The sequence below is a fragment of the Balaenoptera ricei genome, chromosome 1, assembly GCF_028023285.1.
Source record: "Balaenoptera ricei isolate mBalRic1 chromosome 1, mBalRic1.hap2, whole genome shotgun sequence".
Taxonomy (NCBI): Eukaryota; Metazoa; Chordata; class Mammalia; order Artiodactyla; family Balaenopteridae; genus Balaenoptera; species Balaenoptera ricei.
In genome coordinates this window covers 67264226-67284889 of record NC_082639.1, presented here as the reverse complement: position 1 = coordinate 67284889, position 20664 = coordinate 67264226, and the positions used below count along the sequence as shown (strand labels likewise).

The 20664-nt window shown below is 34.6% G+C and overlaps 1 protein-coding gene and 1 pseudogene across 1 annotated transcript in view; one reads left to right on the top strand and one right to left on the bottom strand.

The window, feature by feature from the left end:
- The window catches only part of PIGK (phosphatidylinositol glycan anchor biosynthesis class K), a 133526-nt gene that overhangs the window by 11741 nt on the left and 101121 nt on the right, over positions 1-20664 (top strand). Inside the window, exon 3 of the mRNA XM_059924616.1 lies at positions 557-648. Coding sequence (XP_059780599.1) covers positions 557-648 — 92 coding nt within the window. The remainder of the gene's footprint in view (positions 1-556; positions 649-20664) is intronic.
- LOC132347186 (protein tyrosine phosphatase type IVA 1-like) lies at positions 13184-13682 on the bottom strand (annotated as a pseudogene).

Genomic DNA, 20664 nt, shown 5'->3' with positions numbered 1-20664 from the left:
TTTAAGTGTTAAATTTGTTGAAATCGTTTCTAGTTTTCTGTTCTGTTCAACAGCTTCTTTATAATGCATTCCCTTATGTGCATATAGACCTGTTTTCTATGCTTTTTTTAGTCTCTTTCTTATGTTTTTCACAACTAAAATTAGGAAGCAATCCAGAGTGAAAGGAATATTATATAACCCAATGTAGTTAATATTCTTTTCTATTCTGTGAAGAGATTATGGGCATTGTCTTTGGTTCTAAAGAATTTAATATTTTAGAAATAGGAACATTATAGAATCATAAATTGAGAGTAACTAAGTTGGTTCAGTATTTGATTAAATTCCCCAAAGATTTGTTTTCTCTTAAGCTGAATGTTTTTTAAGACTAGTTATGAAAGACCTTTTTCTAGAGAGATTGGTTTTATTGACAATTCTTTATGTGCTTTGCTGTTTCTAGTCCTGATTATGACATACTCTTTTTTTAGGCATCTCTATATCCTACTTAAAGAGAAGTAATTCTGTAACTCTGTAGCTTATTTTGATTCCTAAAAATAATATATTTGTTTTATTACTTTAGGTATGTACATCACGATTCTGGTTTAATTATCGACATGTTGCAAATACTCTTTCTGTTTATAGAAGTGTCAAGAGGCTAGGTATTCCTGACAGGTAAGTATTCTTAATAAAGCTTAACTTTGATCCTCAGTGAAAATCACCATTAGATATTATATTTGTGTTTTTGTGTTGCTTTGAAAAACATAAAGAAACCTAATTTGAAGTTATTTTGTTGTTGTTAGAGCATAACTATCATGTATAAAATAGTTCTTAAGAGCATAATGGCAAATTATATAAAACAACAATCAACACTAAGGTAAAAAGATTTGTTAAAGTATAATTGTTGTGTCATTTATTTAATTATTCAATGCTTCAGTCTGGGTTTAATTGTAGGCAACAGAAGGCAATTCTGACCAATTCAAGTAGAAAAGGTATTTATTGAAAGCATATTGATTAGTTTACCAAATTGCTGGGCAGGCTGAGGCCTTAAAGAGTCAGGAACAAGAGAGACTACATAACAGAAAAGACATATCTAAAAATCATGGCATAAAACCCGTCCAGTGATAGGAATGCACCTTGAATTGCTGATGGCTAGACTCAGCTACTACATTACTGCTACCATTGCCTTTGGAAACTTAATATTGCTTCTGCGGCCTGCTGCCAAAATCTGACCTTTGCCGTCCCAGCTTCTTACTGTCTCTAGCTCTTAATTTAGAGTCCTTGGTGGGAATGTCATGTTGGCAGGATATAGATTAAGTGCCCGTGTCCATGCTGCAGGGGTGACAAGAAGAATGACTATGTGGCATTGTTAGCTTCTCTATAAGGAGGGGGGGCTCTGCCTTCTGTGAAGACTCATAACGTGGTATATTCCCTAATTATATGAGGGAGCTCAGGTACTAAGCACCTCCACCCCTAAATACCTGTCCTCTACATTTGGTTTGTCAGATATGATAGATCTATTTTTGCTACTTCCAAAGCAGTTATAGAAGAAATTGCAGTCAGTTCAGTTACTTAGGTTTGATTTACTTAGTCCTGTGTTCCTCTCTACCTGTGAGGCAGAGTGGAAAGAGCTTTGCAGTTAAACAGATCTGAGTTTGAAATCTGGGTTTAGTGCTGATTTTGGTTAATCATTTTGTGATACTAAGCCTATTTTCTCAACTATTACATGGTGATGGTACTACCTTCTTTGCAGGATTTAGGTACTTACAGTAAAGTGAATAGAGATATGTATAAAGTGCTGCAGGGGAAGAAAGGAAGCAGGGCATGACTCAGGAAACAAAGTTATCTTACAGTCTATGTCAATAGATCATTTTAGCCTAAGAAGCTGACAACTATAGCCTCGGAGCTGTAATTTAATTCCTGTATTTCATCTGGAAGTTAAGGCATCTTGGTAATACCATTTTTAAAAAGTACATTAAATTAAGTCTGAGAAAGGATGATTTGTTATATCAAGTATAAGAATTATTCTTGTAATTAGCTGATTACTGTTATTTGTTAATTAGTTCTCAAATAGGTGTATATGGTTAGTCTGTTGATTTTTAACTGCTATTGCTTCTATGCCCAATGTGCTCCTTCAGGGAATTACTATGCATGGTTTGGCAGTAGGTTTCACTTAGGTAAATGAGTCTTTGTCTGTCTATAAGTCATTAGGATATGTTTAAATGATTTTAGTAAGATTTAGAAGGACTTTTTAGAAATAGAATATAACTCTAGGATGTATTTTATATATAATAATTAGTAGGTTTGTCCTTAGGTTTCTGAAGAATATTCTTTAAAAGCTTATTCCTGTTTCAAATGCTTTCCTGTCTACATCTCTGGTTATGAAGTCTTTGTTGGAGAATGAATTGGGGATCGAAACAGTTGATGATTTAAAACATTTGTTACTTAATAAACAGTGATCAATAGAATAGATTCTATTTGGCTTTTAGTCTGTTATCGTGAATACTCCTCTTCTTGGTGACTTATCTCACTTTACTCCTACCTGGAATTAAGTATAAAAATATAATTAGAAGTAAATTTTAGTCAGAAAGTAATAAACTATTATGAAATAATAGTTTGGAAACTTAAAATCATTGAGTGGTTTTCAGTTTTAAAGCTTGAATTTCAAAATACAGTTTGAATTTATTTTATACATTATGGAACATTTTCAAGTTAAAACAGTATTATCCCAGCTTCTGACATATATCATAGCTTCTCAGGCTGTGTATCCTGAGAAAAATGAGTGGTGACTGCATTGAATAAAAATTATGAGTAGAACTCTGTTTTGTTTTGTTTTACCTTATTTGCTTTTTAAAAGGAGCATTTTACTTTGTCTTGCAATGCAAAATATTTGCATTTAGTTTTTCCATATACTTCAATAAGAAACTAGTTCATGTCAGAAATCATTTACCGAAACACATGACACAGATGATTGCCTTTTATTGTGGAAGTTCACATCAATTCCTTAGATCCTGTTTGAAATGTCACATTAATTGTGTCAGTACTCTTGTTCTGATTTCTTTTTGATTTTCTGTCTGTATTTCACCTATTCCAACTATACTGAGCTATTCTCTTTGCCTGGAATGGTTGTCTATACTTCTAACTCACTGCCAGCAAAACCTGGCCGTGATTCTGAATCACTCAAAGTACATGTTAAAAATACTGATTTCTCGGCTTCATCCCTGGAGATTCTAATTCACTAAATCTCAAGTGAGTCCTAGACATCAACTCTATATGTGGTTCTGGTGCACAGTGAAGTTAGAAAGCACGGCTGTAACTTTTACCTGACATTCCAAATTTACTTTAGTACTTCTTCAAAAAAGTATTCTTGACCTCCTTGTTTGCTTTTATGGTATCCTTTGTCTGTACTTTGATTATAACATGGTTATACTAATTATAGTATGTCTCCCTCATTAGATTATAAACTCCTTGAAGGGAAAAAGGATTATATTTTATTTCACTTTGTACTTCTAGCATCTAGCACAGTACTTGGCACATAGTAGGTGCTCAGTAGGTATTGGATAAATAAACTTGTGACTTGGAAATACTTTAACCAGTTAGGCAAAACAAACACAAGTCTGTACTTTAAAAGTAAAAACATTTGTCTTCTAAAGTGTGTTAGTCTAGTTTTTAGCAAATGTTAATGTTATAAAAGACTTTTAAATACATAAGCTGCCAGAATTTTATAATACTGTATCAAAATATTGATTCAGAGAGGGGATTTTAATGGTTATGGGGGAAAATAAAAAGACCTGCTCATAAGCGGTTCATAATTGCCCTCCACCTTATCTATTATCCTTTTCATACGTAGGTTCCATGGAGTTCAGGTGTCTTGCACTTTGTGCCCATGCTTTCTGTAACCTTACCCACCCTCAGAGATTTTGTTTTTCTTTGCCTGGTTTTAGCTTCCTGAAACATTTCACTATTTTTAGGAAATTTTGTGTCCTCAAATACTTGTTCTGGACTAAATCCCTGTTTTGCTACCTCCAGTATGCTTTAAATGCTTAAGATGAGGAAGCGAAAAGGCATTAAGCAGGGCTTAGGTTCTAAAGTCAGTATGTGAAGCAAAAATTGAGCTAAAATGTTTCTTGTGAAGTTTCTTAAATAGCACATAAAGCACAATATAGTATTATCTTTCATCAAGTCTAACATAGCAGTTTTAGAGCAGTGCTAGAGCAAATTACTGTTTTCTTTTTCTTTGGTGGAACATTTGATGAAGTGGTTCACTTAACGATTAAGGGACATGTTTTATGAAAAATAGCCGTATCTTTAACACTAGAATCGTGACGCTCATGCTGTGAGAGGCACATGGGAACTGAGACTGAGGGAATGTAGAATTGTAGCTCCCATCTCATCTCATGTTTACTTTGGGGAATAAATGCATTGAGTAATAGGGTGGATGAAGTCTGTCTTTCCTTTTATTTTTTTTGGCTCAGTGCATAAGAATTAAGTTTATGGAGTTAAATGTGTATATAATTTTTCTTAAAATATGATTTAGCTCTGCTATGAGTTGGGTGGATGTGAGTTTTTGTAACGATCCCTATCTGATAAACTATTTCTATAGTTAAATCCAGTAGCTTTTCTTTTTTTTTAAATTTTTTTTATTGAAGTAGAGTTGATTTACAATGTTGTGTTAATTTCTGCTGTACAGCAAAGCGACTCAGTGATGGTCCAGTAGCTTTTCTGACACTATTTTTTCCCTTACTCTGTATTTTAATCATTATGTGAGATTAATATTCTTAATTTAAACCTTTATTCATCTCCCCTTACTCATAAACTCTTAGAGTATGCAAAATAAAGTTCAAATCCCTTATGCTGGAACTCAAGGCTTTTGCAATCTGTCCATATCTAGTATTCTGATCATTTAATTTCAATTCCTTATGCTCTAGCCAATACCTTCTTATAAGTCTCTGTTTTGGCCTCTGTCATTGCCTTACACTGGTCCTTCCGTCTACAGTTTTTTCCTTCCACCCTCCTTTCTAGTTTTCCTATGCCCAAATTCACTTCATACATTCCCTAAAGCTTTCTCAATCCTTCTTGCATAAATATTTTATTTGTACTTCTATCATGGCACTTTTTTGTATGTATTGATCTTATTTCTTCAAGGTAGGTTCTGATACTATATTTGTATTCCTCCAAGTACATTCTTTAATATATTGTGCAGAGTTGAATGAATGAATGAATGAATAGTATGCTAAAGATCCCTAGTTAAGTGGAACCTAATTGGTCTAGGTTAGAAAGGAAATATATATGAATATTGTTTATTTATAGTCTCTTTAGATCTTTATTCTTATACTGCACTGAGCTAAAAGTGCTCTATAGTAGATTTTATAAACTATTCCCTGACTCCTACTTTTGGGATCCATGGGTGGGGTGATCTCACCAGGGAACTTCAGATTCATTTCTTTCTATGAGAAGTCTATAGAGTCTTGCCGAAGACAAGTTATTCCCTATCTTTCTACTGTTTAAGTTCCCTCAGAATGCACTTTTGAGTTTTTGGTCTCCTATTCTTTTTAACTTCTTTCTCAAGTAATAAATATTAGAATTAGAAATGTGAATTCTGGTAAGGTTGTAAATTAAAAAAGAAAAAAAGTCACTAACTGCCTGTTATTGTTGTTTTAAAAATCAGATTGGTAATATAGCTTTTGACAGTTATTTTTTATTCTGCTGCGGATTTGATCTTATACATAAGAAGATATTGTGTACGGTGGAACATTAATAAGATACTTCAGGAATTTTCTTGTATAATTTCTCATTAAAATAATATGGAGAAAGGCATGGTTATTACGGTTCATTGGAGATGCTTGTGACTTTCCGATAAGGTCAGCCAAAATGGACCCCTATTTTTGGCCTCCTCCTCCATCCCCCCTGCAACACACATTCACTCTCCACTGTCCACCATAATTCAGATACTGTGTTAGGGATTTTATAAAGAATTATTTATTCCTTGAACTTTTATGAGAGAATCCCCTCCCCCCCTTTTTGCATATTAAAAAGGGTTACTCAGAATGGTTAAATGACTTGCTTAAGGTACATTAAAGGCACTGTTAAATAACAGAACCAGAATTTGAATTCAGGTGTTTGGACTTTATGGCTGGAGCATTTCTATTATTTCACAGCTATCTCCTCCCTAAGAAATTATAACAGATAATATTTATGTAATATTTACAACTAGAGAATTCTTTTAATACCATGATCTCATGTTATTCTTATGACAGTCCTATAGAGGTTGGTAAAATGCACACTGCTCATTTATACCTTATTTAATTAAAAAATGTATATCTACATGTTGAATGTGGTGCTTATGAAAATCATTCATATTAATTGAATAATATAAGGAGCACCTTCCCATTTTCCTATTTTTTCCATAGTTTTTACTATTGTCTAAGTCTTCATGATTTCATGCTTCATGTACTTCATGCTTCTGTACTTCAGCAGCTTTGTAGCTGTTTATTCCCTGTCTCTAGTCTCTTTCCCCCTCCAGCCCATCCTACACACAGCTGTTAGAATTGTCTTTCTCAGACACTGCTTTTACCATTTAACTCCCACGATTAAGAACCTGCAGTGACTGCTGTTTCTCTAAAAAAATCCAAAAATTTCAACCAGTGTTCAGTCTTTACTGCTTTGTTAATTACAACTTACTATGTTCATTTGTTGATTTGTTACGATGTCTACTACATAATATTTATTCACTCCTATTTCTATTTTTTTTTTAACCATTCATCCCACTTAGAGCACTTAGAATATCCTCTGTGCTGTCCTTTCCTACCCATATGGCTTTCTTTCCTTTGTGTCACTATGTAGAACTTTGTAGAGTACCCTGTACAGGGAGGTTACTGAGTGATATTTTTTAAACCATTAGTTAATTTATAAAATTTTCTCAATAATTAAATATACAGTTAAAACTTTATTACTATTTTTATTTTATGATTTTACCTCCTTTTTTGTGAACAAAAGGACTAGAACAGTAGTAAATATGCTTTGTAAATAATTTGTAATATACTATCATAGTTATTGTCAAGATAATATTAACTCATGCCTTTGAGTATTCTGCTTCTTGTCTTCTGTCATTTCCCAACAGTATTTTTTCTCATATACTTTGTAAAAATACAAATAATAGTGTTTGAATATAGATACTTATGTATTCTGAGCAGTCTGTCATTTTATTCTCAGGTTGGCAGCTGATCTGTCTGCCACTCCACGTGATGTTCTTGGTGAAGTGCATAATATCTTGAATAGGTGAACGTTTAGAATAGTTAAGAAGCTGAAATGTGCTCTGAGGAGAATAGTGACAATGCTAAAAGGAGCATTTTGGCCACTGCTATCATGCTCTTATGTTTAGATAATAAGATCCATATTCAAGACTAAGGAGACCATTAAGGGTTTTATGGAGCAAAGGGGAAATTTCTTTATTGATTTGTAAATAGATAGAAGGGTTTTGGGCTGTTGAAGAAGTGAGAGATGCTTATTTTTCATCAATACCACAATGTCTTCATTCCTGACACTATCTTCATATCTGGGAATTTGATTTCCTCGACTTTGGTCTTCTTTTGAATTGTCTTGGGGTCTTGTTCTTCCATATTAAGCTTACAGTCAGCTTGTCAAGTTCTTAAAATCCTTTTGGGATTTTGATTTGCAATGCAGTGAGTTTTAGATTAATTTAGAGAGAATGGACTTCTTTATGGTATTTTATCATTCAATTTATGAATAAGGTATATGTACATTTAATTATGTGTTTAACATCTTTCAACTAAGCTTTATAATTTTGTTTTTGTTTTTTTAAAACATATTGGCTTTTTTAAAAAATAAATTTATTTATTTATTTATTTATTTATTTATTTATTTATTTTTGGCCACGTTGGGTCTTCATTGCTGCATGCGGGCTTTCTCTAGTTGCGGCGAGCGGGAGCTACTCTTTGTTGCAGTGTGCGGGCTTCTCATTGGGGTGGCTTCTCTTGTTGTGGAGCATGGGCTGTAGGCACGCAGGCTTCAGTAGTTGTGGCACACAGGCTCAGTAGTTGTGGCTTGCGGGCTCTAGAGCACAGGCTCAGTAGTTGTGGCGCATGGGCTTAGTTGCTCCGCGGCATGTGGGATCTTCCTGGAACAGGTCTTGAACCCGTGTCACCTGCATTGGCAGGCAGATTCTTAACCACTGCATCACCAGGGAAGTCCAAGCTTTATAATTTTGAATTTTTAGTTTTCGGTAGAATTTTTAGTTGTCATATTTTTTTGGTTGATACTGTAAGTGGTACCCTTTAAAAATACATTTTCTTACTTCTGATGCGCATGCAGTTGGTTTTTGTTCTAGCAACTCACTGAACTCTTATTAATTTTAATAATTTGACTGTAAATTCTCTTTTGGTAGCCATAAAATCTAAATTACAGTTTTCTTCCTTTAAAATCTTTGTACCATAAAATTTTTTTTTATTCTTCAAAAGCTTTTCATATTTGAAAATTTGGGGATAAAAGTTGTCTTTAAAGACCTCAGAATTAGTAGTCCAGGGAAATCCTTTATTTTACACATGAGAAAAATGTGTTCTTGAGAGGTAAAGTGACGTTTAAGGTCAACAACTGTGTGGTGGCAGACCTAATGCTAGAATCCTTGTATAATGATTATATTATATTGTGTTGCCCAATTCATCAATATAAATAAGTGAAATATTGAAGAAGAAAGATAAATGAAAGCAATTAATTAAAAATAAGTATAACTGTTGATACATCTTAGGAAGTTGATGTTTGCATGATAACTCAGTATACTGGATTTACTATTGTAAACAATAATCTAATAACCTTACCAAAATTACAGTAGCTTGTCTTCAGAGCTTCCTCCTATAATAAGCTTTCTCTAGAGCTGTCCATCTATTTTAGTTTGAAAATAACTCAGAAAATTATTTTTATTTTCATTTTGGCCCTCCAATAGAGTGCACCTGTGGGCGTCTTATGTCGTTTTTATGTCAGAATGTGCAATAACTTGATTTCCTAAGTATTTGTGATGGCCTTGTTAAATAGTCTTGCTGAATGATTATTTTAAAATCAATTATAAACCAATTTAAGATTCAGTGGCTTCCAAGGATCGTGTTGTAAATGTAAAGAAATCACAATTTAGATTGGAGGCATTTAGCATAGTGTTTAAGAGTTCAAGCTCTTAAACTGTCTCTATTTGTTGATGACATACTATTATGTATAGAAAACCCTAAAGAGACTCCACCAAAAAATTGGTAGAACTAATAAACAAAAAAATCAGTAAAACTGCAGGATACAAAATCAATATACGAAAATCTCTTATGCCTCTACTAATAACGAACTATCAGAAAGAGAAATTAAGAAAACAGTTCCATCAAGAACAATAAAATACCTAGGAATAAATTTAACCAAGGAGGTAAAAGACCTGTATGCTGAAAACTATAATACATTAATGAAAGAAATTGAAGAATACACAAATAAGTGGAAAGATAGTCTGTGTTTTGTGGACTGGAAGAATTAATACTGTTAAAATGTCTGTACTACCCAAAGCAGTGTGTACTACCCAAATGTCTGTACTACCGAGTGCAATCCATATCAAAATTCCAATGGCATTTTTCACAGAAATAGAAAAAACAACCCTAAAGTTTGTATAAAGCCACAAAAGACCCCAAATAGCCAAAGCAGTCTTGAGAAAGAAGAACAAAGCTGGGGGCATCAAACTCCCTGATTTCAAACTATATTAAAAAGCCATAGTAATCAAAGCAGTGTAGTATTTCATAAAAACAGATGCATAGACCAGTGGAACAGAATAGAGAGCCCAGAAATAAATCCACACATATATGATCAGTTAATTTACGACAGAGGAGCTAAAAATATACAATGGGGAAAGGACAGTCTCTTCAATAAATGGTGCTGGGAAAACTAAACAGCTACATGTAAAAGATTGAAATTAGAACATTTTCTCACACCATATATAAAAATAAACTTAAAATGGATTAAAGACTTGAATGTAAGACCTGAAACCATAAAATTCCTAGAGGAAAACACTGGCAGTAAGCTGTTTGATGTTGGTCTTGGTGATGATTTTTTGGATTTGACATCAAAACCAAAGGCAACAAAAGCAAAAATCAACAAGTGGGACTACATCAAACTAAAAAACTTCTGTACAAAAGGAAACCATCCACAAAATGAAAAGGCAATCTACTGAATAGGAGAAAATATTTGCAAATCATATGTCTGATAAGGGGTTAGTGGTCAAAATATATAAAGAACTCGTAAACTCAATAGCAAAAAAACAAACAATCCAATCAAAAAATGAGCAGAGGATCTGAATAGACATTTTCCAAAGAAGACATACAGATGGCCAATAAGTACATGAAAAGGTGCTTAACATCACTAAGCGTCAGGGAAATGCAAAGAAAACCACAATGAGATATTATTGTAAATAGTCTAGAGATGATTTAAAGTACAGGGAGGATATTGCTGTGTAGGTTAACATGCAAATACCAAGTCGTTTTGTATAAAGAACTTGAACATCTGTGGATTTTAGTAATCATAGGGATTCCTGGAACCAACCCCCTGCAGATACCCAGGAACAACTGTATTGGGGGACCAATAAAAGGAGCCTGATACGTTTGATGTCATATAACTTTAGGTAGGTGCTAGGTTGGTCTGAGAAATAGGAAGGAAGAAAGACAATTGGTGGGGGTGGGATACACACTAATTTAATTTACTTCTCTTCCTGTCTTCTTTCTTTTCTCCTTTCCTTCTTCCTCCTTCCCTTTTCCAACCAACAAATACGTATTGAGAGCATATGGTGTTTAGAATACACTCGCCAATTTTTGTAATTTCAACTGATGTGGGGATACAAGGAAGAGAAAAGGGCAGAAGAGTGAACTATAAATTCCATGAAAAACCTAAGTGCTTGGCTGGTGGCAGTGGGAGTGACCTCAAAATAAGTCAGATCAACTTGACATTTCACTATGGAAAATGGTAATAAGTATTTCTAAGAAATTTCTGAGGACTTCTAGTGGAGAATTGATAGAAACAATGTTGTAATTCTCTGTCATGTTATATCTGACTCAGGGATGTTAAAAGGATAAGTGAAATTAACATTTGTGAACATAATTTGATTTCTTTGGAGAAAAGATATTTCACAGAGTTTTATATTAATGGTTTCTAAGAATTTGACCTGAGCATGAGTGGGAGATTACTCAATTCAGTAAAAGGTACCCTGACATTAAATCCTTATACCTACCCATTAACTTATATTTAATTATATCCATCTCCAAGGCTTCAAATCATGAAACTCAGATATGTTGTTTCAGAAAGTAAAACCCCTATTAATCAGAACTTAATTTACCTAAACTGTCAGTTTTTTTCTACCATACTGGAAGCAAAGGACAATCAAATAAAATCATATTAGGGAGCTTGTTCTACAAACATATTTTCAGATTTATTCTGGGCAAGTAAAAGCTAACTTAATATTCTGTACTTTTTCTATCTATTTTGTTATATTTAATAAAAATAGATACTCAAATGTTAGCTTTGATATACTGATAAAGATTTTTATTTAGTAGATTGATTGTACTTATTCAAGAAAGTAGTTTAGATGTTGTCTTTTTTTTTTTCATTTCATTATTTATTTAGATGTTTAGCTCTCGCACTAGGTTTTTACAAACTGGTGAACACTGACAAATTATTTGTCTCACAGAACTATAACCACATATTACAAGATAATATAAGTATATGGTCAAACTAACATTAATATACATCACCATTTGGTCAATTTCATAATAAACTATCAAGTATCCAAGTATTGAGTTACACAGCTCAAAAGGCATATAAAAATTAGATGTCTGCTCAGTTCACTAGCAGAAACCCACTTCTTTTTTTAAAAAATTAATTTATTAACTTATTTATTTTTGGCTGAGTTGGGTCTTCACTGCTGTGCACAGGCTTTATCTAGTTGCGGCGAGCGGGGACTACTCTTCGTTGCAGTGCTTGGGCTTCTCATTGCGGTGGCTTCTCTTGTTGCGGAGCATGGGCTCAGTAGTTGTGGCTCACGGGCTCAGTATTTGTGGCGCATGGGCTTAGTTGCTCCGTGGCATGTGGGATCTTCCCAGGGATTGAACCTGTGTCCCCTGCATTGGCAGGCGGACTCTTAACCACTGCACCACCAGTGACGTCCCCACTTTTTTTTTTTGAAAGGGAGGTTGGGAAGAGAAGACATAAAAGCACATGTCCAACAAAAATAATAGCTGGTAAACAACTTCCAGTAGGTATGGAAAAATAACAAGAATTTCAAAAATTTTATGACTAAGAATTAGCTACAATAACAAAATATCTTTATCTTTAAAAAATATTTACTAAATTAAAGAGCATATTCTACATATTCTATACAAGATAAAGGCAGTATCTTACTAGAAATATTTAATAGCCCTCTCCTGTTCCTTTTTAGGCTCTTCCTGTTAAGTGGCACACAAAAGTGCAAACATTAGAATAATTGTAAAGCTTTTTTGCTTGGAGATGTTAAAGATATACTTCTATATACAATGTAGATTTTCAAAATGCAGATTTTCCATAACAGCAGAAATGAGATTTATGGAAAGATATTAAATAACACCATATGACTTGGTAAAAAATTTAACAAAAATCAATGGTTATGCAAACCTGATGTATACTGGTATGAATGTGGGCAAATGTAAATGTAAAGTGAGCAAGGAAATAACTATATAGGCCCTGCTTTCAATGTAAGAAATGACTGAAGCAGTAAACCACATAAGATCTAGAGTAGTCTTAGTTCCTAGGATTTTAGTTCTATATGATACTAAAAAATATACAAGTGTTACACTGGATATTTTGGTACCTAATCTTTCTAAATTTCTTATGCATTGAAAAGATTCTAGCATGGGAATAGATTTTAAGACATAACTCAGTACTGCATGAGTTCAGGAATTGGAACAAATGATAAACAAATTTGAAATGCTGAACAGCAAGAATCTTTTGCTAAGTGTCCAAATACGTTGATCGTAACCTAAACATAGAAGTTCTGTCAAGCAGGTAAACTGGTAAAATTGCTTTTCAGTACTCCTGTAAAAGCTTCATTAGACTTGTTCACTGAGCCAACTTCTTGGCTAATATGTGCAACAAATTAGGTCCTGTTTGAAGTTCTACTTCCAAGACAACAGCATCAGACACCTCAATTTTATTGACTGTTGAAGTCTTTGCAGCACAAACATATTTGAGAATGATACTTCTCTAAGTACAAAAGTTACTTGATGTTAAAATCTCCATTCTGCTTTTGTTTTCTGATCTGTACTGCATCTTCCTGTTTCATTCCGCCTTCTGTTAATGCTAGGGCAACAAGCAGTGGAGCTGTTCCAAGGCTTGCAACACGGTAAACAGCAGTATAGTAACCAGGTTCTTCATAAAACTTGATTTCACAAGACATAACTAGCCATCAACAGTAAGGTTGGATGGTGGTGCACCTTCATGAAAAGACCAGTCAAGAACATGGATGCCTTCTTTTTCTGTAAGAGCAGTGTCATACATTGCTTTACATACTCTTACTATTGTGGTATTCCATACTTCTTAAGTTTCTCAATAACTTTGTTCAAGGTCTCTTTGGTTGGATTGTGTATAACAATAAAAATCATGTTTTTGTATGTGCCTTCAATGGGAGTTGGGCAGTTCATGCAAGACATGTTAATTTAGTCAGAAAATACTTATTAGGGCTATGAAAGAATTAAACAAATTGAATACAGAAATGATGTAAAGAAACTTCAGCTTATTCCACTTGAAATTCTCAGTGCTTTGAGTATGAAGTTGGGAATAATGGGGAATGAGATGAACCTCCTAAGAAGAAGAAAGTCTTCAATCCTGTAATACTGAGCAACAGAGAGGAAGTGTTTTGAGGCTCACCCTGTCTAGGTCAGAACTGGAAAATGCCCTGTGGATTTCAGTTCAACACTTCTGTGTCCAGGTAACTGCTCTTATGCGGCTTCTTGGTGGAGGTGGTAGTGAATTTCTACAGCTCTCATGTCCTCATAAAGGTCATAATGTGCTTGGCAGTAATCTTCACTGACCTTCAGAAACTCCGTAAATGTGTGATGACAGAAAGGATTATGTTTACTCATTGAAAACTGTGGCCGAATCATGCAGTGGATACCAAAGTGGCAGCGACACAGGCAGCTGCGGCTGCAGCTGCAGGGCGGGGCTCCGTGGTGATTGGTTGCAGGGTGGAGACAGTGCAGGTGTTGACAGAGGCAGCAGGCAGGTATTGGGTTTTGAAAAATAGTTGAAATCAGAACGTTCCATTCCCCAAGCATTCTTTGTCTGATTTTATTGTAATTAAAAGAAGACTTTGGGAATATTTTTCAGGTTTTTTAAAGGTGAAAACAGACTTAAAATCTGTAGCTCTAAAATTAAATGATTTGCTTATTTAAAGTTTTAAAAATATTTGTAATGAAGTTTAAAGGATAAATTTCATTGAGTCATGAAAAATGGAAATACTGAAATGAGATTCTTATGAGGAAGGTGATGTCCCCTTAATATTTGTTGATGCGAGTATAGAAATTATTACAGATTTTCTTTTAGCTCTGCTCACTATTTATTTGGGAGTGAAAGTGGAGTGAAAGGCAATGTATTCCATTCTGCCAAAGAATGTAGTAGTGGGTGGAAAGTGTGTGGGCTTTGAAATCAAATCTCATCTCTTCTGCTTACTAGTCATGCAGCTTTGGGCAAGTGATCTGCCCTCACTGAATTTCCTTATCTTTAGAATGGAGACAATAATAGTCTTCATGGGATTGTTGTGATTTAGTGAGAATTAAGTATCTGAAAAGACTGCAGCACAATGCCTGTCACACAGTAAACTCAACAAATATTTGTTTCCGTCATCTTGTCATCTTACCTTGTTTCCATTTTTCCATAACTTCTAATCTTATTTTTTTATAATCTTATTGAGATATGAAATCCAAATTTGATAATTTGGGTAAAATAGTAGGTGTACAATTTAATATGGAATGGTTAAATCAAATTCATGTCAATTTAACACCATTATAATGCTTTAAAAATTGTTGAATTATATTTAATTGAGATTTATTATTATCTTCCAGTTAATTATCCTTTTGTTTTGTCTGTCATAGTCTCCATTAATATTTTTCCTCTTTAATTTTTGTCCTAGTTGACTTTTTGATCGAATTGAAGAACAGAAGTGGTAGTAAAATACTCTTCACTATCCGTGTTGTGTCTCTGTATTTTATTCTTTGCCAAATAGATTTTAAAAAACTGATGAAAGTGATACCTCAGAAGCATAGCCATCCAAGTCTTCTTAAAGAAAAGAATATCTAAGCTTAATTCTTAAGAATATCTTTCTTATTGCCCAGAGAAAATAAGAGGACCTTTTCATTTACTTGCTATTCGAGATTAGAAATGTACCAGAAAAGGCTTATTAATGATGTTTGCATATATTTTTCATGCAAAATGTGCAGTTCAGGCATTGTGGTCTAGTCCTAGGAAACTGTTTATAGCATCCTAGTGAGGTTATATATAGACTGCTAAAATCTTCTACTGATGTTAAGCAAGATTCCAAGATACTTGTCATAAAAGTAGATGAGTTGGGGAGACTGATTAAGTCAGTACAGATCATTACTGGAAAAATAACAAAAGTAAAATTTTTGTTAAACATGAGAATATGTGAAAGATTGCATATATTGATTTCCATTATGATGGATTGTATACAATATATCAAGATGTAAAAAATTGTATCCTATGTCTTTTGACAGAAGTAGGTTATACTAGATCAGTGGATGCAACATTCTTTTTTCTTCTTTTATTAACTTTATTAACTGAATGTTGCCAGTGAATTTAAAATGTTATTTTTTCTGAACAACTAAATACAGAACTCAATACCTTTAATTGTTCTTCAAATTAACTGGATTTGATCCAGTACTTTAACTTTTACAAACTACTTCATAACACTCTACTCAGGTTATTTCTGTTTCATTACTATGTCATTTATTGCACAAAGCTTAATATTATGCTTTATTTATTTACCAGACATTCCTCTGATAAAAACAGAAAAATAATTTCTAGAGGGAAAGGTAAGGTAAGAAAGTTTTATCTAATATCGATGACCTATTTTTCTAGGAAACCATTAGCATCTAATGCTATTACAGCTAGAATTTAAAAACAAATTTAATTGACCCCAATAAATGCACCTTTGGGTCATGCCAATCTTATTATTACGCACATCTTACACTGAATTTAACCATTCACTAGGAAACCAAAATGGAAACTTCTGAGTACAAGCAGTTTTTTAGCTTTTCCTTATTATTAACTCATCGTTATTGTTATTAGCAATAGTAATATTAGTACACCTTTTCAAATACACCAATTTTATAAATTTGTAAAAAAAGCCTTTTAGTTTTCTTTTAAAATTTGGAACACCATCTACCTCCAGTTTCCTACATATATGCCTTTTAAAATATTTTGTCAGTTATTTTCCCCTATCTAGAGCTTATTTTCTTTCTTCCTTTTTTTAAATTAACATCTTTATTGGCATATAATTGCTTTACAATGTTGTGTTAGTTTCTGCTGTATAACAGAGTGAATCAGCTATATGTATACATATATCCCCATATCCCCTCCCTCTTGCGTCTCCCTCCCACCCTCCCTATCCCACCCCTCTAGGTGGTCACAAAACACTGAGCTGATCTCCCTGTGCTAGGCAGCTGCTTCCCACTAGCTATCTGTTTTACATTCGGTAGTGTATATATGTCAGTGCTACTCTTTTTCATTGTTAGTGTATTGGAATGCAAGAGATTTCTGTGCATTAATTTTGTATCCTGCTACTTTACCAGATTCATTGATTAGCTCTAGTAGTTTTCTGGTAGCATCTTTAAGATTCTCTATGTATAGTATCATGTCATCTGCAAACAGTGACAGCTTACTTGTTTTCCAATTTGATTCCTTTTATTTCTTTTTCTTCCCTGATTGCTGTGCCTAAAACTTCCAAAACCGTGTTGAATAATAGTGGTGAGAGTGGGTAACCTTGTCTTGTTCCTGATCTTAGAGGAAATGGTTTCGGTTTTTCACCATTGAGAACGATGTTTGCTGTGGGTTTGTCATGTATAGCCTTTATTATGTTGAGGTAGGTTCCCTCTATGCCTACTTTCTGGAGAGTTTTTATAAGAAATGGGTGTTGAATTTGTCAAAAGCTTTTTCTACATCTATTGAGATGATCATATAGTTTTTAATCCTTAATTTGCTAATCCCATTGATTGATTTGCATATATTGAAGAATCCTTGCATTCCTGGGATAAACCCCACTTGATCATGGTGTATGATCCTTTTAATGTACTGTTGGATTCTGTTTGCTAGTATTTTGTTGAGGATATTTGCATCTATGTTCATCAGTGATATTGGCCTTGGTAGTTTTCCATCTTGTTTAATTTGTCATTTAAAGCTTGTGTTTCCTTATTTATTTTCATTTTGGATGATCTGTCCATTGGTGAAAGTGGGGTATTAAAGTCCCGTATTATTACTGTGTTACTGTCGATTTCCGCTTTTATGGTTGTTGGCATTTGCCTTATGTACTGAGGTGCTCCTCTGTTGGTTGCATAAATATTTACAATTGTTATATCTTCCTCTTGGATTGATCCCTTGATCATTATGTAGTGTCCTTCTTTGTCTCTTGTAATAGTCTTTATTTTTAAGTCTATTTTGTCTGATATGAGAATTGCTACTCCAGCTTTCATTTGATTTCCACTTGCATGGAGTATCTTTTTCCATCCCCTCACTTTCACTCTGTATGTGTCCCTAGGTCTAAAGTGGGTCTTTTGTAGACGGCATATATATGGGTCTTGTTTTTGTATCCATTCAGCCAGTCTGTGTCTTTTGGCTGGAACATTTAATCCATTTATATTTAAGGTAACTATTGATATGTATGTTCCTATTACCATTATCTTAATTGTTTTGGGTTGGTTTTTGGAGGTCTTTTCCTTCTCTTGTGTTTCCTGCCCAGAGAAGTTCCTTTAGCATTTATTATAAAGTTGGTTTGGTGGTGCTGAATTCTCTTAACTTTTGCTTGTCTGTAAAGGTTTTAATTTCTCTGTCAAATCTGAATGAGATCCTTGCTGGGTAGAGTAATCTTGGTTGTAGGTTTTTCCCTTTCATCACTTTAAATATGTCCTGCCACTCCCTTCTGGCTTGCAGAGTTTCTGCTGAAAGATCAGCTGATAACCTTATGGGGATTCCCTTGTATGTTATTTGTTGCTTTTCCCTTGCTGCTTTTAATATTTTTTCTTTGCATTGAATTTTTGATAGTTTGATTAATATGTCTCTTGGAGTGTTTCTCCCTGGATTTATCCTGTATGGGACTCTCTGTGCTTCCTGGACTTGATTGACTATTTCCTTTTCCATGTTAGGGAAGTTTTCGACTATAATCTCTTCAAATATTTCCTCAGACCCTTTCTTTTTCTCTTCTTCTTCTGGGACCCCTATAATTCGAGTGTTGCTGTGTTTAATGTTGTCCCAGAGACTGTCCTCAATTCTTTTCATTCTTTTTTCTTTATTCTGCTCTGCGGTAGTTATTTCCACTATTTTATCTTCTAGGTCACTTATCTGTTCTTCTGCTTCAGTTATTCTGCTACTGATTCCTTCTAGAGAATTTTTAATTTCATTTATTGTGTTGTTCATCATTGTTTGTCGGCTCTTTAGTTCTTCTAGGTCCTTTTAAACATTTCTTGTATTTTCTCCATTCTATTTCCAACATTTTGGATCATCTTTACTATCATTACTCTGAATTCTTTTTCAGGTAGACTGCCTATTTCCTCTTCATTTGTTTGATCTGGTGGGTTTTTACCTTGCTCCTTCATCTGCTGTGTGTTTCTCTGTCTTCTCATTTTGCTTAACTTATTGTTTGGGAGTCTGTTTTTTGCAGGCTGCATGTTCGTAGTTCATGTTGTTTTCGTGTCTGCACCCAGTGGCTGAGGTTGGTTCAGTGGTTTGTGTAGGCTTCCTGATGGAGGGGACTGGTGCCTGTGTTCCTGTGGGTGGGGCTGGATCTTGTCTTACTGGTGGGCAGGGCCGTGTCCGGTGATGTGTTTTGGGGTGTCTGTTACCTTATTATGATTTTAGGCAGCCTCTCTGCTAATGGGGGGGGTTGTGTTCCTGTCTTGCTAGTTGTTTGGCACGGGGGTTCCAGCACTGGAGCTTGCTGGCATTGGGTGGAGCTGGGTCTTAGCTTTGAGACAGGGATGTCTGGGAGAGCTCTCACTGATTGATATTATGTGGGGCTGAGAGGTCTCTGGTGGTCCAATGTCCTGAATTCTGCTCTCCCACCTCGGAGACTCAGGCCTGATCCCAGGCCGGAACACCAGTACCCTGTCAGCCACATGGTAATCATTCTTTCCAGTGGTGGACCAACAGTGAGACAGGGAGAGTGGTTTGTCCAAGCTAAAATCCAGCTGGAGGAGGTCATGGAGGGGACATAATGGCTGGTTGAACAGAGAGGTGGACTCAGGCAATTCCGTGACTTGACTGTTGGGTTAGTGGAGGCACATTCCCCACAGCAACATTTGTTATTTTGACCATTTCTGTGAGCCATCCAAAATGTTAGAGAAATATAATAACTTCTAGTTTTGCTAATATAATGCACAGATTTGAATTTCAAGCCTTGAAGCTGGTGTGCTTGACTAAGTCAGTAAACTAAATAGTTAGTGGGAAGGTGAGCAATGGAAAACAGGAAGAAAGAGATGGAAAACTTGTCTACACAATACTAATTTTAGCTCTGACAAGAAAAGGGAAGGAGTGGATGGGGCACCTCTGCTGCTTACCTCCTCCTCCATTATAGGAAGAGTGCTTAATATTGGGTAGTGTTTGGAAGCAGAGATTAAAGCAGTCAAGACTTAGGTGTAGGCTATAGGTTCAGGTGCAGGTGACTGAGAGTGAAAATGGCAGGCTTGGTGGCTGAAAAGACCTTGGTGAGAGAAGGGCCGGTAGCAGGATGTAATCCCAATGCCTTTCTGTAAGAAAAGAGTCAGGGGCTTTAGAGAATTGATTGGAGAATGTCTAGAACATTAGCCTCTGTATCTCTTTGATGTTCTGTTCTCTGATTTTTGCATTTAAGTGGACATTTAAATTTTTCAGTTAAACCTTACTACGTTTAAAGGAGAAATTACATACCCTAGTGCTGTTCTTCAATTTAAGAGTTTGCTATGGTCTCGGGATGGTTCCATTTAGAATTTCAAGGGCCTATTTTATGTTAGTTATTTGCCATAAATATTGAACAGCAATAATGAGTGCATGCATTTAACTTAATTATCTGAGTTGATTAAATTATCAATATAAAACAAAACACACCATTAAATTCTTTCAAATGCCAGTTCACATAGTTTCAGGGTAATGCAGAATTATTAAAAGCAAAGGTTCATGTCACACCAATTGGGTTTGACTTCAAACTCCACTACTTACTAGCTGTGTGACCTGAGACATGTTACTTAACTTCTTTGTGCCTCAGTTTCATAACCTGTGAAACAGGTATGTTAATAATATGTATCTTGGAAATAATATATGAGATAATGCCTGTAATGTGCTTATTTTATTAGTGCAGTGCTGGAGATATACCAAGTGCTCAATAAATGTTATTTATTATTGTATTATACTAAACCCCATGTGACTTACATA